Source organism: Oppia nitens, unplaced genomic scaffold, assembly GCF_028296485.1.
Source record: "Oppia nitens isolate AA-2021 unplaced genomic scaffold, nextdenovo-longstitch-racon4-pilon3 scaffold27_pilon_pilon_pilon, whole genome shotgun sequence".
In the NCBI taxonomy this organism is placed as follows: domain Eukaryota; kingdom Metazoa; phylum Arthropoda; class Arachnida; order Sarcoptiformes; family Oppiidae; genus Oppia; species Oppia nitens.
Genome location: NW_026533207.1, coordinates 1,632,555 through 1,650,506, shown reverse-complemented (window position 1 = coordinate 1,650,506; position 17,952 = coordinate 1,632,555). Strand labels below are relative to the sequence as shown.

General features: G+C 19.9%; 3 protein-coding genes and 2 non-coding genes across 5 annotated transcripts; 4 read left to right on the top strand and 1 right to left on the bottom strand.

The window, feature by feature from the left end:
• The first annotated feature begins 90 nt into the window (after positions 1-90).
• On the top strand, positions 91-931 carry LOC128954427 (urokinase-type plasminogen activator-like). Its single transcript, XM_054300006.1, has 2 exons — positions 91-381; positions 734-931. The coding sequence occupies exons 1-2, from the start codon at positions 91-93 to the stop codon at positions 929-931; spliced, it is 489 nt and encodes a 162-aa protein (XP_054155981.1).
• An 819-nt stretch (positions 932-1,750) lies between these two features.
• LOC128954426 (chymotrypsinogen A-like) lies at positions 1,751-3,082 on the top strand. Its single transcript, XM_054300005.1, has 4 exons — positions 1,751-1,989; positions 2,153-2,215; positions 2,371-2,812; positions 2,888-3,082. Exons 1-4 carry the CDS (start codon positions 1,751-1,753, stop codon positions 3,080-3,082), a joined length of 939 nt encoding a protein of 312 aa, XP_054155980.1.
• Positions 3,083-3,437: 355 nt separating this feature from the next.
• LOC128954425 (uncharacterized) lies at positions 3,438-9,779 on the bottom strand. The gene is made up of 3 exons (XM_054300004.1): positions 9,279-9,779; positions 5,089-5,760; positions 3,438-3,938 (listed from the first exon to the last, which is right to left on the bottom strand). The coding sequence occupies exons 1-3, from the start codon at positions 9,777-9,779 to the stop codon at positions 3,438-3,440; spliced, it is 1,674 nt and encodes a 557-aa protein (XP_054155979.1).
• Positions 6,426-6,507, top strand: Trnas-cga (transfer RNA serine (anticodon CGA)). Its single transcript has one exon. It is a non-coding gene; the product is annotated as a tRNA-Ser (tRNA).
• Positions 7,123-7,204, top strand: Trnas-aga (transfer RNA serine (anticodon AGA)). The gene has a single exon. It is a non-coding gene; the product is annotated as a tRNA-Ser (tRNA).
• Positions 9,780-17,952: the final 8,173 nt, after the last annotated feature.

Here is a 17,952-nt window from a genome sequence, read left to right as displayed (position 1 = left end):
CAAGACACCAGAGATAATAGGCATACATACAGTGTGGACAAGTGGTTCATACATCCCATGTATATACACCCTAACCAAACCCAATACGATATGGCATTAGTCAAATTGGTCGGTAATATTTGGGAACTATGGGAAGAGGACAGTTGGAAAACCTATCCACGGGTTAACGGTATTTGTTTGCCCGACTACTACCTGAACATTAAGAACAGTTACGCCAACGAATGGGCACTGATAGCCGGTTTCGGTAAGACTGATGTCGGCGTTGATAATATGGGACCATTGCATACGGGTTGGACTAAAATTAGACATTATGACAATCAATCAGATGGTTTTATATATGGGCAAAGATATCCACCGATAGTTGGTCCGGGTGCTTGTCTGGTATATATATATATTATATTGATATATATAAATTGTCATATTAAAAAATGCAATTAAAATTGTTCACCCCACACTATACCTCCAAGCTTTTTGCCATTTTACTCCTCTATACCCCCCCCTCCCCATGAAATCGAAAACCTTTCGCAACCATATATATATATATTATATATGGTATATAAAACAAAACAAAAAAAACACATTTAGTAATATTTCTATTAAAAAAAATAATTAAATGTTGTTATTATTATGATTATGTTAAAAAAATACAAATATATATAATAATATTTGTATTTTTTGTTTTGTTTTAAATTATATATTAAAAAATTATTTTTTTTAATAACATTAATTATAGGGTGACTCTGGCGGTCCATTGATTCAGTACGATATGTCTGGTCATCTGAGAGATAGTGGTCGGGCAGTACTTATTGGTATTACTTCGGCAATTAATGGTAGACAATGTCTGAATAATACAAATCAATTAAGTAATATGTATTTTACTCGTGTGTCTAAATTAGTCCAATGGATTGTTGATATTGTTAGAAATAATTAAAACTATACTATTATTAATACACAATTTAATATATGTTTTGTTTTTAGGTATTTTTTTATATATAATATTTTTTTTCGGTCAAATTTTTAACCTATTTTTATTACAATATTATATACATGTAGTATTAATAATATAATCTATATAATCTATATAATCAATATATATATATATATATAATCAGTATATAGCAATATATGTAATCTAGTATTTAACTAAAAAAATCATATTATTTTAATATACTAATTATATTATTAATAAAGAAAAATAATTATGACTAATAAATTTTATTATTGAATTATTGATATAATTTTATATCATATTGTATTTACATATTTCTATTAATAAAAATAACTATTATTTTATGACTTATTGAAAAAACAATTGTAGTAATAGAAAAAATATTATTAAAATTATTATTTTAATGATAAATCAATGTACAGTATTTTTGTTATATATATAAATATCATATTTTTAAATAAACAATAATTATAAAATATTTATAAAATGTAATTTTATTAATTCAATCATTAAATCAAAAATATTTAACGTTTATAATAAAGCCAAATAATTATATATTTTTTTTAAAAAATCAATCATTTATTATTAATAACTAAATTTTTATCGTGTTTTTTCGTTTTTGTATTAAATAATGTATTTTTCTAATTATATAAATATTAAAATATTATTTATTAATTTATTAAGTATGTGTACTATTTTATATACAAAAAAAACTAATAATCTAATAATTTAATAATTAAAACTTAAAAATATAATTAATTTTTTTTCAAAATAATATTTATTATTATTATAGTGTTAACAATGTTAGTGACGGTAAGTTTGTCCTCACCTATCATCAGACACTACCCGAACGTAACACTAGACAAGTGTGGTATCGGACGGCAGTCATACAAATATCGGTCGACACTATCGGTCAACAACAACAATCATATGTCGGCTAAAATTCAAAACGGACTGATCCCAGCACAGGGAGATTGGCCATGGATTGTCTATTTGAAAAGTGTTAAATATCTTATATGGAAATTCATACCAATTAAATAGTAATTGTATATAAATAGATAAATAGATTTATAGCAACAAAAAAATTGCTAATCAAATATTTTTATATAATAATTATTATTTTTTTAAACAAAATAGTGATTAATGATAATTATTTATATATATATTTTTGTTTTATTTGTTTGTTTTTTTTTCATTCAATAGTGTTTCATGTACTGGTGTTATACTAAATAAACAATGGATATTAACTGCAGCCCATTGTTTCCGGTATTTATTTTTTTAAAAAAACTAATTGTTTATTTTGTTTAAAAAAATATTTAAATTAATATATTTTATTTTTATTAAATATTACTAAAAAAATTATTATTCTAAAATATTATTATTTTTTTAACAATAATTTTCTTTGATTATTTAATTAAAAGACAAAATTTCAAGTCAACTGTACGCTTGGTTCAGGATCTGAATGATAATAGCCATACATACGGTGTAGACAAGTGGTTCATACATCCCAAATATAGGGCCAACCAAAAGGGATTAAAAAAATTGAGATACGATGTGGCTCTACTGAAATTAGATACAAAATTAAGTGAAATAACCGATAAGTTTCGTACGTATCCAACGATTAACGGTATTTGTTTGCCCGACAACACCAACAACAACAACAAAAACATTGTTATCAACACCAATGTCGACAATGACGAGTGGGCACTGATGGCCGGTTTCGGTAAGATTGATGTCGGTGTTGATAATCAGGGACCCGTACTACGGGCCGGTTGGACTAGATTTGAGTATATGTATTCACTCTATGATGGTGTTATACTAGCTTCTAGATATCCGGAAAATGTTGGTGCCGGTAGTTGTGCGGTACATACAGTTTTTTTTATTATTTGTATTTATTATAATTATTTGTATGTAATTTTTAAAAAAATATATTTATAGGGCGACTCTGGCGGACCATTGGTTCAGTACATAACTGATGGCAATGGTAGAGATAGTGGTCGGGCAGTACTTATCGGTATAGCCATATCCATCGATGGCAACCAATGTCTGAATAAGTCTAGCGGTAATTATATGTATTTTGCACGGGTATCTAAACTAGTCGATTGGATTCAGGATACTGTTAGATATAATTAATATGAAACACATAATATATAATATTAATTAAATATATATTTTTTATTATTATAAAAATTTTTATTATTATAATTAATTAGTAATTTAGTAAATATGATAAGTAAATAAATAAATAAAACATTTGATGTTCAATATTATTAAGTAAATATGTATTTATAATTATATAATGTATAAAAAAATTATTAATTGACAAAATATATATATATTTATTTTTATATAATTTAATAACTAATCTTTAATAAATATATAAAAAATCATTTTAAAAATTATTATGTAATTAATTTTTAATGAATAAAACTAATATAATTTAAAAAAAAAAAAAATAAATAATATTGTTTGTTTTTTTGAAGCACAGTTACCATAACCAGCCGAAGCCAACTTCGGCAACAGTAAACTTGACATTTGACACCTCAAACAGCAAAAACTTGCGACTCCTGGCCAATGCCCAGGAGGTCGAGTAGTTGTGGGTACCGCCAACCGATACAAACCATTGGCTATTATATTTTGAACAAATCTGGTCACGTATTTGGACGCTAACTGTTTGGTATAGGTTTAGACTACTATTTAGGTCACCACTACTGCTACTACTATCAGTATTGTCTGCCATCATCAGCACCTGTAGGTGCTGTTGTTGTTGTTGACTACTAATGGCATCCAATGCTATATTGATGATCATTCGTTCAATAGGTGCCTCAAGATTGACACTACGTTTGAATATACGGACAGCTGTGGGATCGGTGGTGTCGGCACTACTAACTACCGGTTCTATAGTTGTTGTTAATTGTTGACTAACTGTTGTTGTTGTTGGTGGTGGTGGTGGTTGTGGTGATGGTGTTTCACCAATGGTTGCCACAAACTGTTGTAAACAAAATAAATTGGATTTAAATTTTTTTAATAATAAAAAAAATAATATGAAACTTTAAAAAAAACTTTTTATATTTAATATTTTTTTACTTATGTACTAATACTACAGTATTATTATTTTAGTTTATAATAATAATTTTAATTATCAAACAAAAATATCATATAAATAGTTTTTTTAAAATAATATTATTATAACTTATTTATTAATTTTTTTAAAAATTTCATATAATGTAAATAGATTATAATATTTTATAATTAAATTCAGTTTATTTCTATTTCTAAAAATATCTTTATTATTAATAATATTAAAATATAATAATTTTAATTAACTAAAACGTGTAAATATTATATATATATATATATATATATATATGTATATATATACTGTATATAAAATAATTAAATTATTTAAATATTTTTATTTGTTTTATACAAAAAAAAAGTGTATAAATAATTTACAATATGAATACTAAAGTATAAATACTCTCTTATTTTTATCTTTAAAAATTTTAACTTATTATTATTATTACTATAATTATTAATACTATTACTTTAAATAACTTATCTGTATCAGTTTAGTTTTATTGTAACAATAATAAAAATATTTGTTAATTATTGATGAATAATTTAATAAAAATATGTTTCAAAGTATTTTTAATTTTTCAAAACTGTAAACAATAAAATGTTCAATATATTTGATGTTTTTTTATTTTAATTAATATATCATAATTGAAATTGATTAAAATACTTATCAGAGTTAACTTATAAGTAAATTTTTATCAATAAATATTATGATTTTATTTGGATTTAATTTTATTATTAAAATTTTTAATCTACTATTTAATTAGTCAATCATATTATTGTAAAAATTATTATTATTAATAGTTTAATAATTTTGTTGAGTAAATAAATTTATAAATTATGTATAAATATTATTTTAATTTTTTATTTAAAAAATTAAAAAATAAACTTACCTCGTTATTATAATCTCCATGAGCTGGCACACTAGTAATATCATTGTCATCAATATTATTATTATTATTATTAACTAGATTATCAATATTACTATTATCTTGATTACTATTATTATTATTTAACAAATTAGTATAACTATTATTAATCGTTTGATTTTTAAATATTACTAAATGCCAGCACTTATTCAACGAGCATAACATATATGTACCGCACTGGTAGTTCAGCGAACCGGTATGTATACCACTACTACTACCACTACTACTATTAGCCGACATAAGCCAACAGTTCCACTGGCGGCCAAACTTGTCGTTCAATTTGTTGGCTAACTTGTCGGCCAGTGTGTCGACAATACTAACCGAGACCCCCGACGTTCCCTTTTGTGGCCACAATTGTCGGATAGCCGATACTGTAAACTGTTTGCACAGGTTATCCATTTCGGTGGTCAAAACTTTTAGCTTTAGTTTACTATTATTAAGATAATAATCGGTTGTTTTGTTGTTGCATTTATTGTAATCACTACTATGATTTCCACTATTATTGATTTGGCTACCGGTGCTGCTGCTACTGTCATTGAGCTCAACGTAAAACGATGGTGTCCTCGATGGACTTAAAGCCCTGGCCACCCCTCCCATATGCTTAGCTAGCCTACTCTGATGATGATGAGGTAGACCACCTTTTGTTAGGTTATGTTTGATATAGTGTTGCTGTTGTTGTTCAACATTGTTAGCTTTGTCAGCACCGGTAGGTCCTGAAACAGTACCCGACAATGTCTGACATTTATATACTGCTAGTTCATCGGTGGTTATCTTTAGTTTGGCAGTCAAATCGACAATAATTTCCTATTAAAAAAGTAATTAATTAAAATAATGTTTAAAATAATGTATTTAATTACTAATTTTAATTTAGTTTTTAAATCTATACTTTAATCTATAAATAACAATAAAATAGTTTTATAGATTAATTATAAAATTACTAGTAGTATTTATCAATCAATTAATACCCTCTAACACACACACACACACATACATACACACACGTATATACACACACATACATACAAAAAACATACACACACATACATACACACACATACATACACACACACACACACACACACACACACACACACACACACACACACACACACACACACACACACACACACACACACACACACACACACACACACACACACACACACACACACACACACACACAGTACATACACACACACACACACACTAGAAATATTAGATAAAAATTTGATGACTAAGTTAATAACTAATCAATAAAAAAACTATAATATTATCAAACAATATACATGTATTTGAATAATAGATTAAAAATATTTTCTGATTTCTATGTTTTTGGAAAACTGCGATTTTAAGATAAAAAATTTTTTATTACTATATATTAATATCAAAGTTAAAATAATTTTTTTTAAAAATATATTTTTAAAAATATAAAAACTCGCTATATATGATAATTGCTAGTAATTAATCAAGCAGTTGTGGCCGAGTGGTTAAGGCGATAGACTCGAAATCTATTGGGCTCTGCCCGCGTAGGTTCGAATCCTACCAACTGCGATAAGATTTTTGTTTTTTAAAAAATTTAATACTTATTTTTTATATATTAATTTTGTAACTTTATTATATTGATTTTATTTTTTTAAAAAATGATCATATAATTATAAAAATGTGTAACAATATATTAATAGGAGGATAGATAAAGTGAAACAGTTTTAACCTTGATAATTTTTTGTAGTTGTTAACATGAGTTATAATAAATGTTATAATATTTTTTGTGATTATTTTGACATTAGTGTATCTATGTTTCTAAAAAAATAGTTATTTAAATATTTATTTAATAAAAATATTATTATTATGTATTAAATTATAATAAAATTGTAATAAATTATTAACTAAAATATTTCTATAAAAACTTTTACTTTTATTATTTTATTATATAGTTTGATAACAAAACATATACTAAGCATTTTATTTTTTGTTGCTTATTATAGCATTTTATTATTATTATTATTATTATCGTTGTTATCTACTATTAATAAAATTTATTACTACTAAAATTATATATATATATATTGATACATAGTTTTAATATTAATATAAATTGATTTATTTTTTTGAGATTTGCAATTTTAACTTTTCACAACAATTTTAACCAATTTATTTATAACTTAAGCAGTTGTGGCCGAGTGGTTAAGGCGATAGACTAGAAATCTATTGGGCTCTGCCCGCGTAGGTTCGAATCCTACTGACTGCGCAAAAGTTTTTTGTTGTAGTTTTTGTTGTTGTTGTGTTTCTAATAAGTAATAGTTAACTATTGAACAAATATTAAAACTTGAATATATTTTTTTTTTAAATTAATGACTAATACATTATTATATTTCTTTAATAAAGTTTAATATATTTATATTGTTGTTATCTACTATAAATTATTTATACTATAATATATATGGTATTATACTGTATTATTGTATCAACTGTTAGAAATATACTGTATTATACTAATTGTACTGTATAATTGATACAATACAGTACATTAATATTAACATTAATATACATGTGCATTATTATAATATATTAATTAAGTTTACACCCACATACATTTGTACCTATATATATATAAGAAGGCGGTCAATCGATCTTGAGCGGCGTATTTTTTGAATAACTTTTGAACGGTAAGACATAATTTAATTCTGTAAAATACATTTAAGAATATCATATCGACCACACTTAATATACACGAAATCACAAAACTAGGATGACCAGATATACAAAATATCGGGACCAACGCAAGACACTATGCTACAGGTCAAACTATAACAGACTAATTTTTTATGACAATGTAAATTTGTAGTCAAGAAATAATAGTTTAATATAAAAAAAGAATCATCAAAATCGGATTGATACTTTTATTTTTATACCTTGTTAAATTTGTCATAAATCACATTGTATAAAATTGTCTAAAATAAAATTGACGTTATTTATGACTATTATATATTTAGAAAATTAAATTTTCAATTATATTATTATTTCTAAAAACAAAATTTTATTATGTCGACTAGTTTTCGAAATAATCGACTTTCAATATAAATTACACTATTGTAATTTGATATTATAATTTATATTCAAAGTCGATTATTTCGAAAACTAGTCGACATATTAAAATTTTGTTTTTAGATTTAGTGATAACATGAAAATCTTCATTTAATAAGTATATAATATTTACAAATAACGTCAATTTTATTTTAGACAATTTTATACAATGTGATTTATGACAAATTTAACAAGGTATAAAAATAAAAGTACCAATCCCATTTTGATGATTCTTTTTTATATTAAACTATTATTTCTTGACTACAAATTTACATTGTCATAAAAAATTAGTCTGTTGTAGTTTGACCTGTAGCATAGTGTCTTTCATTGGTCCCGATATTTTGTATATCTGGTCATCCTAGTTTTGTGATTGTGTGTATATTAAGTGTGGTCGATATGATATTCTTAAATGTATTTTACAGAATTAAATTATCTCTAACCGTTTAAAAGTTATTCAAAAAATACGCCGCTCAAGATCGATTGACCGCCTTCTTATATATATATATATATATATATACAGTACTATATATTTATTCAAGTACATTATTATAATAAATTATTATAATAACAATTATTATTATTATAATAACTTTTATTAACTTATGTATATTGAAAATAAAAATCATATTTAAATTTATGTAATTAATTTAAAGATAACATAATATTGGTAGTATTACTTAAAACTAATATTAATAACAATTAGATATATTAAATTATAACATTTTTTTTGTTAATAATATTATTTTTACACCTAAAATTTGATTGTTATTATTATAATATAAAATATACAAAGTTAGATTACTAAATAAATAAATAAATAATCTATCATAATCTAAATATAAACTAACTAACTAAACAAATAATTATTGATTTTTTAAATATTTACAAATTGATTGCAAATACAAATAAAAATATATAGATATTTAGTTGATTTAGTTGATTGTATTTGATTGATAAAAATACTAAAAATATTTATTTATTATTATTTTTGTTGTGTGAAACAAATGTTAAACAAAAAAAAGTAAAACCATTTAAACTAAATACATACACAAAAAATATATATTGATTTATTTATTATAGATATATAATATCTAATATTTAATAACTAATATATATATATATATATATATATATATATTATATAATGTATAATATAATAGACTACTTCCCTAAACAATAGGTGTACCGACAAAATAATAATAATAATAACAAAAAATACAATTTTTACAATAACTTACTTCCGATATTTCGATGGTCTCCTGGACTCGCATTTCGGTAACATTCAGACACTCCCGTAGTCTTTGAATCTCCGACTCATTAGTTTCGATACAATTTTCCTGCCAATCGTTAATACGTTTGACTTCCCGAAGCTCTTTCTCACAGTCGGCTAATCTAGACTCCAGTTCCCTCAGTCTATCCCTATTGACATCCCTTTCCCGTTCAGTTGCACTCAATTTTTCGGTCAACTCTTCGACATTGTTGTCGTCGACAACAACTACTGCTGTTGTTGTTGTTGTTGTTGTCGATGATTGTCTAAGACTGGCGTCAAATTCATCCAAGTTTTTCAGCTGCATATCAATAATACCGATGATATCGGGACCAACTGTATGATCAGTACCGCCGAACCAACCGTTCAAATGTTTCGGTGAATAATAACTAATTGGTTGTTGTTTTTGTTGAGAAACTTTTGTTGTTGTTGTTGTTGATTGAAAATTGTTGTCAATTTTAATCTTATCCATAGATTGTTAATTAAAACATAATTTATTTTAATTTTATTTTATAAATAAATATCAAATTATTGTTTTTTTTTTGAAAAAAATATTAACTTAACACTAAAATTTTGATTACAACTTTAATTTTAGTTGACTATTATTTTCAATAATAATAATAATTATTATTATTAAGTTTATAAAACATTTCAAACGTAATCGTCATTTAAATAATAATATAATAATTAATTAAATAAATAATAATTTCTTTATACATATAAAACTATAAAAATAATAGTTAAATAAAATAATAATAATAATAATTTAAAGTTGATTTTCAAAAAAAAATAATAGTTGGCTAAATTATATAGATATGTATTTATTGTATAAATAACTAATAATTACACTTTTACATTTTTTTTATAAATAAATAATTTTATATAAAATCTATTTAGTATAATCAAGCACATATTTTTGGTACAATGATTCATATTACTGTAAATGTATTATACAGTATTAATAATAATAATAATAATAATAATACGTTAAATGCAATATCATTATTGCTCCCACATATTATTATAATGATAATAATTATGGCGCAATATTAACTATTTTATATATATAAAGATTATTGACCATGGTAACGTTAAAAAAAACTGATAGATTAATTGTACTGTAACTTTATTTCAATGTTTTAAGTATTTTATTTTATTGTACTTTATATATATAGTATTTTTTGTTAGATTAAACATAATTGCTATTAGAAAGATAATAAAAAAAATGTTTAACAATTTATTACGATAATAATAATGTAAAAAAATATTTAAAACAAATGATGTGAGTATTAGTTTTTAATTATTTTTTTTGCAAGTAAAACAATATAAATAATAAAAAAACGTCTATATTTTTTTTGTTGCATTCATATTAAACATATTTAAAAAAAATAAAATAAATTTAATATTAAAAACGATATTTTTTATAATAATGTGATATAATATGAAATGTTTTTTTTCAAATATATTGTATTTATTTTCAAGTATTTAGTTATTATTTAGATATTGATATACTGTTATATACTGTTATATACAGTATATTTAGTATATAAGCTTATAATAAATTCTAGTTTAATGTATTTTACTTGTTTGTCATATAAATAAAATATTTAATGCTATATTTAAAACAAAATAATGATATAATAAAATCAATATTAATAACTATTATTAACTTATATATATTAAACAAAATTAGGTTAGTTTATTTTTAAACATGTAAAATATTTATTATTAAAGTTAATTGTTTTATATAATTAAATATTACTGTACATGTATATTAAACAATATTGCAGTAAATTTTATATAAACTAAATTTGTAATTTCAAATAATAATTACATGGTTTTATTTAGTAAAATAATTTATTTTTAAATTATTTAATTTAATAAAAACTATTTAAATCTATGTTGCAATATTATCTTATAATTTTAATTAAATAGAAAATTATAGTGCAGTTTATTGTTTATTCATAAATTAAAATATATTATTAAATTTTTATTTTTTAACAATATTAAAATATTTGTTTATATTTTTAGAGAAAAAAATATCCAAGTACATTATTTGCAAATAGATTAGCCAATTAAAATTAATTTGTAATGTGTAAACAAAATTAATGTTAATTTTTATTTGAAATTTTTGTAATTTAGATAATCATCTAGACTTATTGTATAGATAATTATAAGATAATCAAGGTCATAATATGAATTTTATGATTTATGTAATGGACATATAATTTTAGTTCACTATTAGTTTTATTTATAATTTATTTTGTTTTGAATCTAATTTGACATAAATATAAGAAATAATTTATATAATGATAGTTATTAATGTAAATATTTTTTAATTATATTATGATTTAATTTTAATGTAATATAATAATTAACATCAATGTTAACATTATTGATACCGCTATTTTGAAAGTGCTATTCCTGTAAATATAATATTTTGTATATAATTATTATTATTATTATTATTTAAACAAAATGTTTATTGAATAAATTTTATTATTTTAGATATTATATATACTGTATATACTACCGGCATATATATTTATATATATATAATAACATTTTTTTATTAACATTCAAATAAAGTAATCAAAATAAATATATTTTGTATTTTTTCCAAACATAATAATTATTACCTAAAACATTGTAAAAATAATTGTATAAATAATTTTACATTATTAGTCATTATATTTAATTTATTGGCAAATAAAAACATTACATGTGACACATAATTTAGACAATTAAAAATAATCTATAGATATATATTAAATCTTAAAGCATAAAAATATTAAAAAAAAATTTTTTTTAATATTAAGTCTAAATCTTTCATGTTATTATAATTATTTTAATTCAAAATTCAAAATAAATGCATTTACTTTACTAATATAATATATATAATAACTTATATATACACTATATATATATATAATATTCAAACACTGTATTATATTGTTATGAAAAATAATAATATTTATTAATAAAATATTTTTAAATAATGAATTTAAAGAATTTAGTAATTTTTAGGTTTTTTAATTTAGATAAAATTATGTACAGAAAAATGGATATTATTATAAAAATGTTTAATGTTATGTTAAATTATGTTAAATGTTTGCAAAAATCATATTTCAAAAAGTTAATTATATTTATGAGAAACATAATAATCTAATAATTAAATTTATATTACAATGATTTAAATAGTATTAAAATGTAACAATAAAATAAAATATTGTTAATAACAAGTAATTTTAATATATATATATATATATAATTCAATTCAATAATCTAATAGCAGATAATTGTAAAATTAATTTTAGATATTTTATTGTACAAAAAATGTTAAATATGTAATAAAATGAATAATATATTAAAATTAAATATATATATATATATATTTATTATAATATTTAAATATTTTGGTGTCAAGGTCAAAATTTTTAAAATAAAATTAATTTATTTATATTTTTTAGAAAATAAATTGTTTTAGTGAAAATATTTAGTTAGTTAATATAGAATTAATTTATTTAAAATTAAAATATTGAATTCATTAAAAATTAAAATATTGAATTCATTAAAAATTAAAATATTAAATTCATTAAAAATTAAATTTATATATAATAAACTGTATATATATTAATATACTGTATATATATAAATTGTACTTGAATATTAATCTAATAGAGAAAATGAGCACAATTTTTATAATTAAACTATTATTAATTATTAATATTATTAACAAAATACTATATAGTTAATTTTTACATATAATTACAATATAATTAGATTTTACTTAAATTTACTAATAAATACTGTAGAAAATATATAATTATTATTATTTTTCTTATTTTATTTTATAGTTATTTTTCCTAATAATTATTTATATTATATTAGTACATTTAAAAAATATACAAGTTTTATTAGATTTCTAATTTCAACAAAATATTTTTTTGATGATAATTATATATATATTTTTTTAAAATTACATTATTATTATTAAAGTCAACTAACATTTATCAATTATTTACAGTTTTATAAACTTTTATTTCCACTAAGCTTAGCAAATTAAATAAATAAAATCAAAATATTTGTTTGAAATTTTTTAGAGATTATATATTCAGTTTATATTATATAAATTATATGCTTTATATGACTTTTATTAATATATTTTATTTTATTTTTTTATTTTTCTCTATAACTTTTGCTTATACTGTACTTTTAGTTTAATCCAATTTAATATTAATAATATTGTTATTATTATTTTTTTGTGATATACTATCAAATCTATTTTAGTAAATGTTTAATTATTAGTGTTTTCTAATAATTATTTAAACTAGAATTGTATTTAAATTATTTTGATATTTTTAATAAAAATATTTATTATATTTAAAATTAAAATTTACATTTTATTAGCTATTTATTTTGTCAAAATTAAATTTTTTCATGAATAATTTATATATATATATATATATATATATTGTTTTAAAAATAAGTATATTTTAATTACTTGTTTAGATACTTGTTGACTTTAATCAGCCAAAATTGTACATGTCTAAATATATTATTTTTTTAATATAAATAAAATAAAAATAGTAGAAAATAAATTTTCCCATTTTAATTACAAACACCATAATTTTAATTTTAAAAAATTATATTATATTAACTATTATTAATTAATCTAATTATAAAACAAAACATACAAAACATTTTTACTAAACTATTATAAGTATTATCAAATAAAGTATTGTATAATTGATTTTTATCCACTAATTATATTTACATTTTGTGTACTATAATATTACTTTATTATATATATATAAACAGTATATACTGTATATAAAAGATATATTATATATCAGGGTTGCTAAAGGTTTTCGATTTCAGGGGGGGGGTATAGGGTAGGGTAAAATGGCAAAAATCTCGAAAAAGCTAGGGGGGTATAGGGTGGGGTGAACATTTTTATTGCATTTTTAAACGACAATTTTTGCCAAATTTGAGTAAATTCCCAATAAATTCCCAATAAATTCCCACTAAATTCCCACTAAATTCCCATTAAATTCCCAATAAATTTTCACTAAAATTCCACTAAATTCCCTATAAATTCCCACTATATTCCCATTAATTCCCTATTAATTCCCTATAAATTCTCAATAAGTTTTCACTAAATTATCTATAAATTAACTACTAAAAATATTCCAAACTTAATTTCTCAATACTCAATGTTTTCTAAAATTAATATTCATTTTTACAAAAATTTAAAAATAAAGAAATGAATAAATATATATAACTTTTTAATTATGATAATTAATTGAAAATACAATTAATTAGTTTTTTAAAAATTTTAAATCAATGATATAGTACTGTATTTATAATTATGTCTTAATAGTAATATTGTAAGAAATAATTATAAATTAGCTCTTAATAATTAATTAAAAAATATATCTACATATACTATATCATATTGAACCATAACTAACACATTTTAATATAAAGTTTAAAAATATTAAAATATAATAATTTTAAAATTTATGCTAAAAATTTGTTTTCTACTTTTAATATGAAATAATATATATATTATTATTTATAAAGATCTAAAAAATAAAATAAAATATATTTCATTTTTTTAAAAATGGTGGGAATTTATTAGGAAGCTTTTTTCCCTTGTGGAATGCYCCAACTCTATTTGTGTAATATTTAGTTAATATCATAATTATTATTTTTAAAGCACATAACTAACACATTTTAATATAAAGTTTTAAAATATTAAAATATAATTATTTTAAAATTTATGCTAAAAATTTTAGTTTTCGACTATTAATAAGAAATAAAATATATATTATCCTTTATAAACAGCTAAAAAATTAAATAAAATATCATTATTTTTTTGAAAATTGGTGGGAATTTATTTTTTAGCTTGTGGAGTGCCCCTACTAATGTAAATAATGTTAAATTGATGTAATTAAGTATTGTTATCTATTTATTTTCTATACATAACCTATAAATTTATATTAAAACTAATTTAATATTTGTTTTTTTTTTGTTTAATATAAAATTTTACATAGTTGAAAAAGGTTTACATAGTTTGTAAGAGGCCCCCTAACTTTTTGGCTTCAGGCCAGGGGGGGGGTAAAAGCCAAAATTTCTCCATCTCAGGGGGGGGGGGTAAGAGCTCTTACCCTACCCTACCCCCCTTTAGCAACCCTGTTATATATATATATAATATAATATAAAATCAATTAAATTTATTTTTAGAATAGAAACAAATCAAGTCTTAAAACAATTTTATTTATAAAAAAATAACATTAACTTAGTATTATATACAAGTTTTGTAAAAAAATAAAATAAAATAAACTTACCTTTTATCAACAGTATATATACAGTATATTACTAAATAAATATTATTGATATATTACATTACATTTAAACTATTAACTAAATAGATAAGTTGATAAGTGATTTGTTAATTTGTTTATAAGTTATAACTTATAAGTTATTGATTTATTAGGCTATTTTGCTAATGAAATATATAAATATATTTATTTATTAAATAAAACATGTGTCCATGTTGCTAAATAATTATTGACATTGTAAATCACTGTATGATATATTTAGATTAACAAGCAACAAATATTTGATATTGTAAATATACATTTTTAAAAATTATATATAGATATATATATTATTTAAATTTATATTAATATACAGTAACTTTTATTTAAACAATATATATTTATATACTAAAAATTTACAAAAATAATTTTTTCTATGCTAAAAATAAATATTAATATGTCATTTTATTTTATTAAGTTAGATATTACTAAATATATATATTTTTTTAGTTTATAAAATATTTTTTTACATTATTCAATGATTTTAAGCTATAATATAAAGAGAAATATACTAAATAAATAAAGATATGTTATTGAATTTTAATACAAAATAATTATTTGTTTAAAAATTTTAATAATAAGATTAGTTTAAAGTTAAACTAAATAAATAAAATAAAATTTAATCTTAAATTGTAATATTTTCAATCAATTTTTATATTGTATATTATGTTACTTTTTAGTATATTTGATAAATATACATTTATATATTGTATAATATAAATAAATAAATCTTTCAAATTAGTTAATATATAGTACAATACATTGTTTAACTACTGAGTCTTTTTATTTGTCAAAATTAACATAACAATAGAAATAAATATTTATTAAATAAAATACACTTTTTTTATATTTTCATATATAATTTTAGACTCTATTTCATAGATATAAATATTAATACAAAAATAAATAAGATTTATAATAATCATATAAATAATTTTTTAATACTAATTAAAATTAAAAGTGTAATGTTTATATAAAATATTAATATAATGTTTTAAAAGCTAATTCAAAAACAAGTTAAAATATTATTTTACATTTTACTATTAAAATAATTATATTGAAAACAAAATAATATATTGTAATTACACTTATAGATTATCATTTATTTTTTAAAATAATTTAATTACACAATAATATGATAACTATTGTTATTATATTTTTTAATTGTAAAAAATGAGTAAATTATATATAAGAATCAATTGTTAATATATATATATACATGCGTTAATATTATTAAAAAATTTTATATAAAAAACAAAAAAAATAATTTTATTCAAATAAAATATTTTTAGTAAAGTAAATTCATATACAAATAAAAGATTTTAAATAAATATTTTTAGGTTTATTCATTTTGTATTATTTTTAATGACTTGATATATAATTTTTTTAATACATAAATAGTTATTATAATCAATAAAATAAAAATATTATGAATATTTTAAAATTAAAAAAACTTAAATCAATAATAAGTTAAAAATATATTAAAGTATAAAATAGACTTAAAACTAGATCTATAAAATTATATATATAGTAATATATAAATTTTGCTTTAATTTTTAACAATAGACATAGTATATTATTATTATATATATATATATAATTTATAATAAAAAAAGTTTTTTTACATCAAAAATAAAATTTTATTTTTTTGTTAGTATCGTAATAAAATATACATACAGTAAATATATATATATATAATAAAATATTTTTTTAAATAGTGATAGTGATAGTGATAATGATAACATAGATAACAATTTATAAATATAAACTATCTTTAATATTACATAAATATTATTTTTGATTATATATATCTGTATAATAATTATTGTTATACTGATAACATTTTTTTTAAATTACTGTATATTACATATGATTAAGTAATTTAAGTTTATTGATAACAATGTTTATTAAATTAAATTTATGATTAATAAAAACTCTAATAACTATTGGAAATACTAGAATAAGCATTGAAAATAAACTATATATAATTTTGACATTTAAATTTTTATGATTATAAACTAATACAAGACTAATCATAACTGATAAAATATAGATCTTATAAATAATTAATTGTAAATAAATAAAATAATTATTTATACATTTAAAATCTAATTGAAAATTTTCAATACAATCAGTTAGTTGGCAGCAATAAATTGACGGTATTTTATCAAAACTATTCAATTGTTTCGACATTTTCTGTAATATTATTGAATATTTTCTAATCGATTCCAAATTTCTTAGTTGAATATAGTGTAACCA

Excerpts from the sequence above, each read along its gene's own strand:
- LOC128954427 (XM_054300006.1), top strand. The coding sequence starts at position 91 with ATGGCATTAGTCAAATTGGTCGGTAATATTTGGGAACTATGGGAAGAG. Across the intron at positions 382-733 it reads TTGGTCCGGGTGCTTGTCTG|GGTGACTCTGGCGGTCCATT; the intron begins GTATATATATAT and ends CATTAATTATAG.
- LOC128954426 (XM_054300005.1), top strand. The coding sequence starts at position 1,751 with ATGTTAGTGACGGTAAGTTTGTCCTCACCTATCATCAGACACTACCCG. Across the intron at positions 1,990-2,152 it reads AAATTCATACCAATTAAATA|TGTTTCATGTACTGGTGTTA; the intron begins GTAATTGTATAT and ends TTCATTCAATAG. Across the intron at positions 2,216-2,370 it reads ACTGCAGCCCATTGTTTCCG|ACAAAATTTCAAGTCAACTG; the intron begins GTATTTATTTTT and ends TTTAATTAAAAG.
- LOC128954425 (XM_054300004.1), bottom strand. The coding sequence starts at position 9,779 with ATGGATAAGATTAAAATTGACAACAATTTTCAATCAACAACAACAACA. Across the intron at positions 5,761-9,278 it reads AGACCATCGAAATATCGGAA|GAAATTATTGTCGATTTGAC; the intron begins GTAAGTTATTGT and ends CTTTTTTAATAG. Across the intron at positions 3,939-5,088 it reads TGAATAAGTGCTGGCATTTA|TTTGTGGCAACCATTGGTGA; the intron begins GTAATATTTAAA and ends TGTTTACAACAG.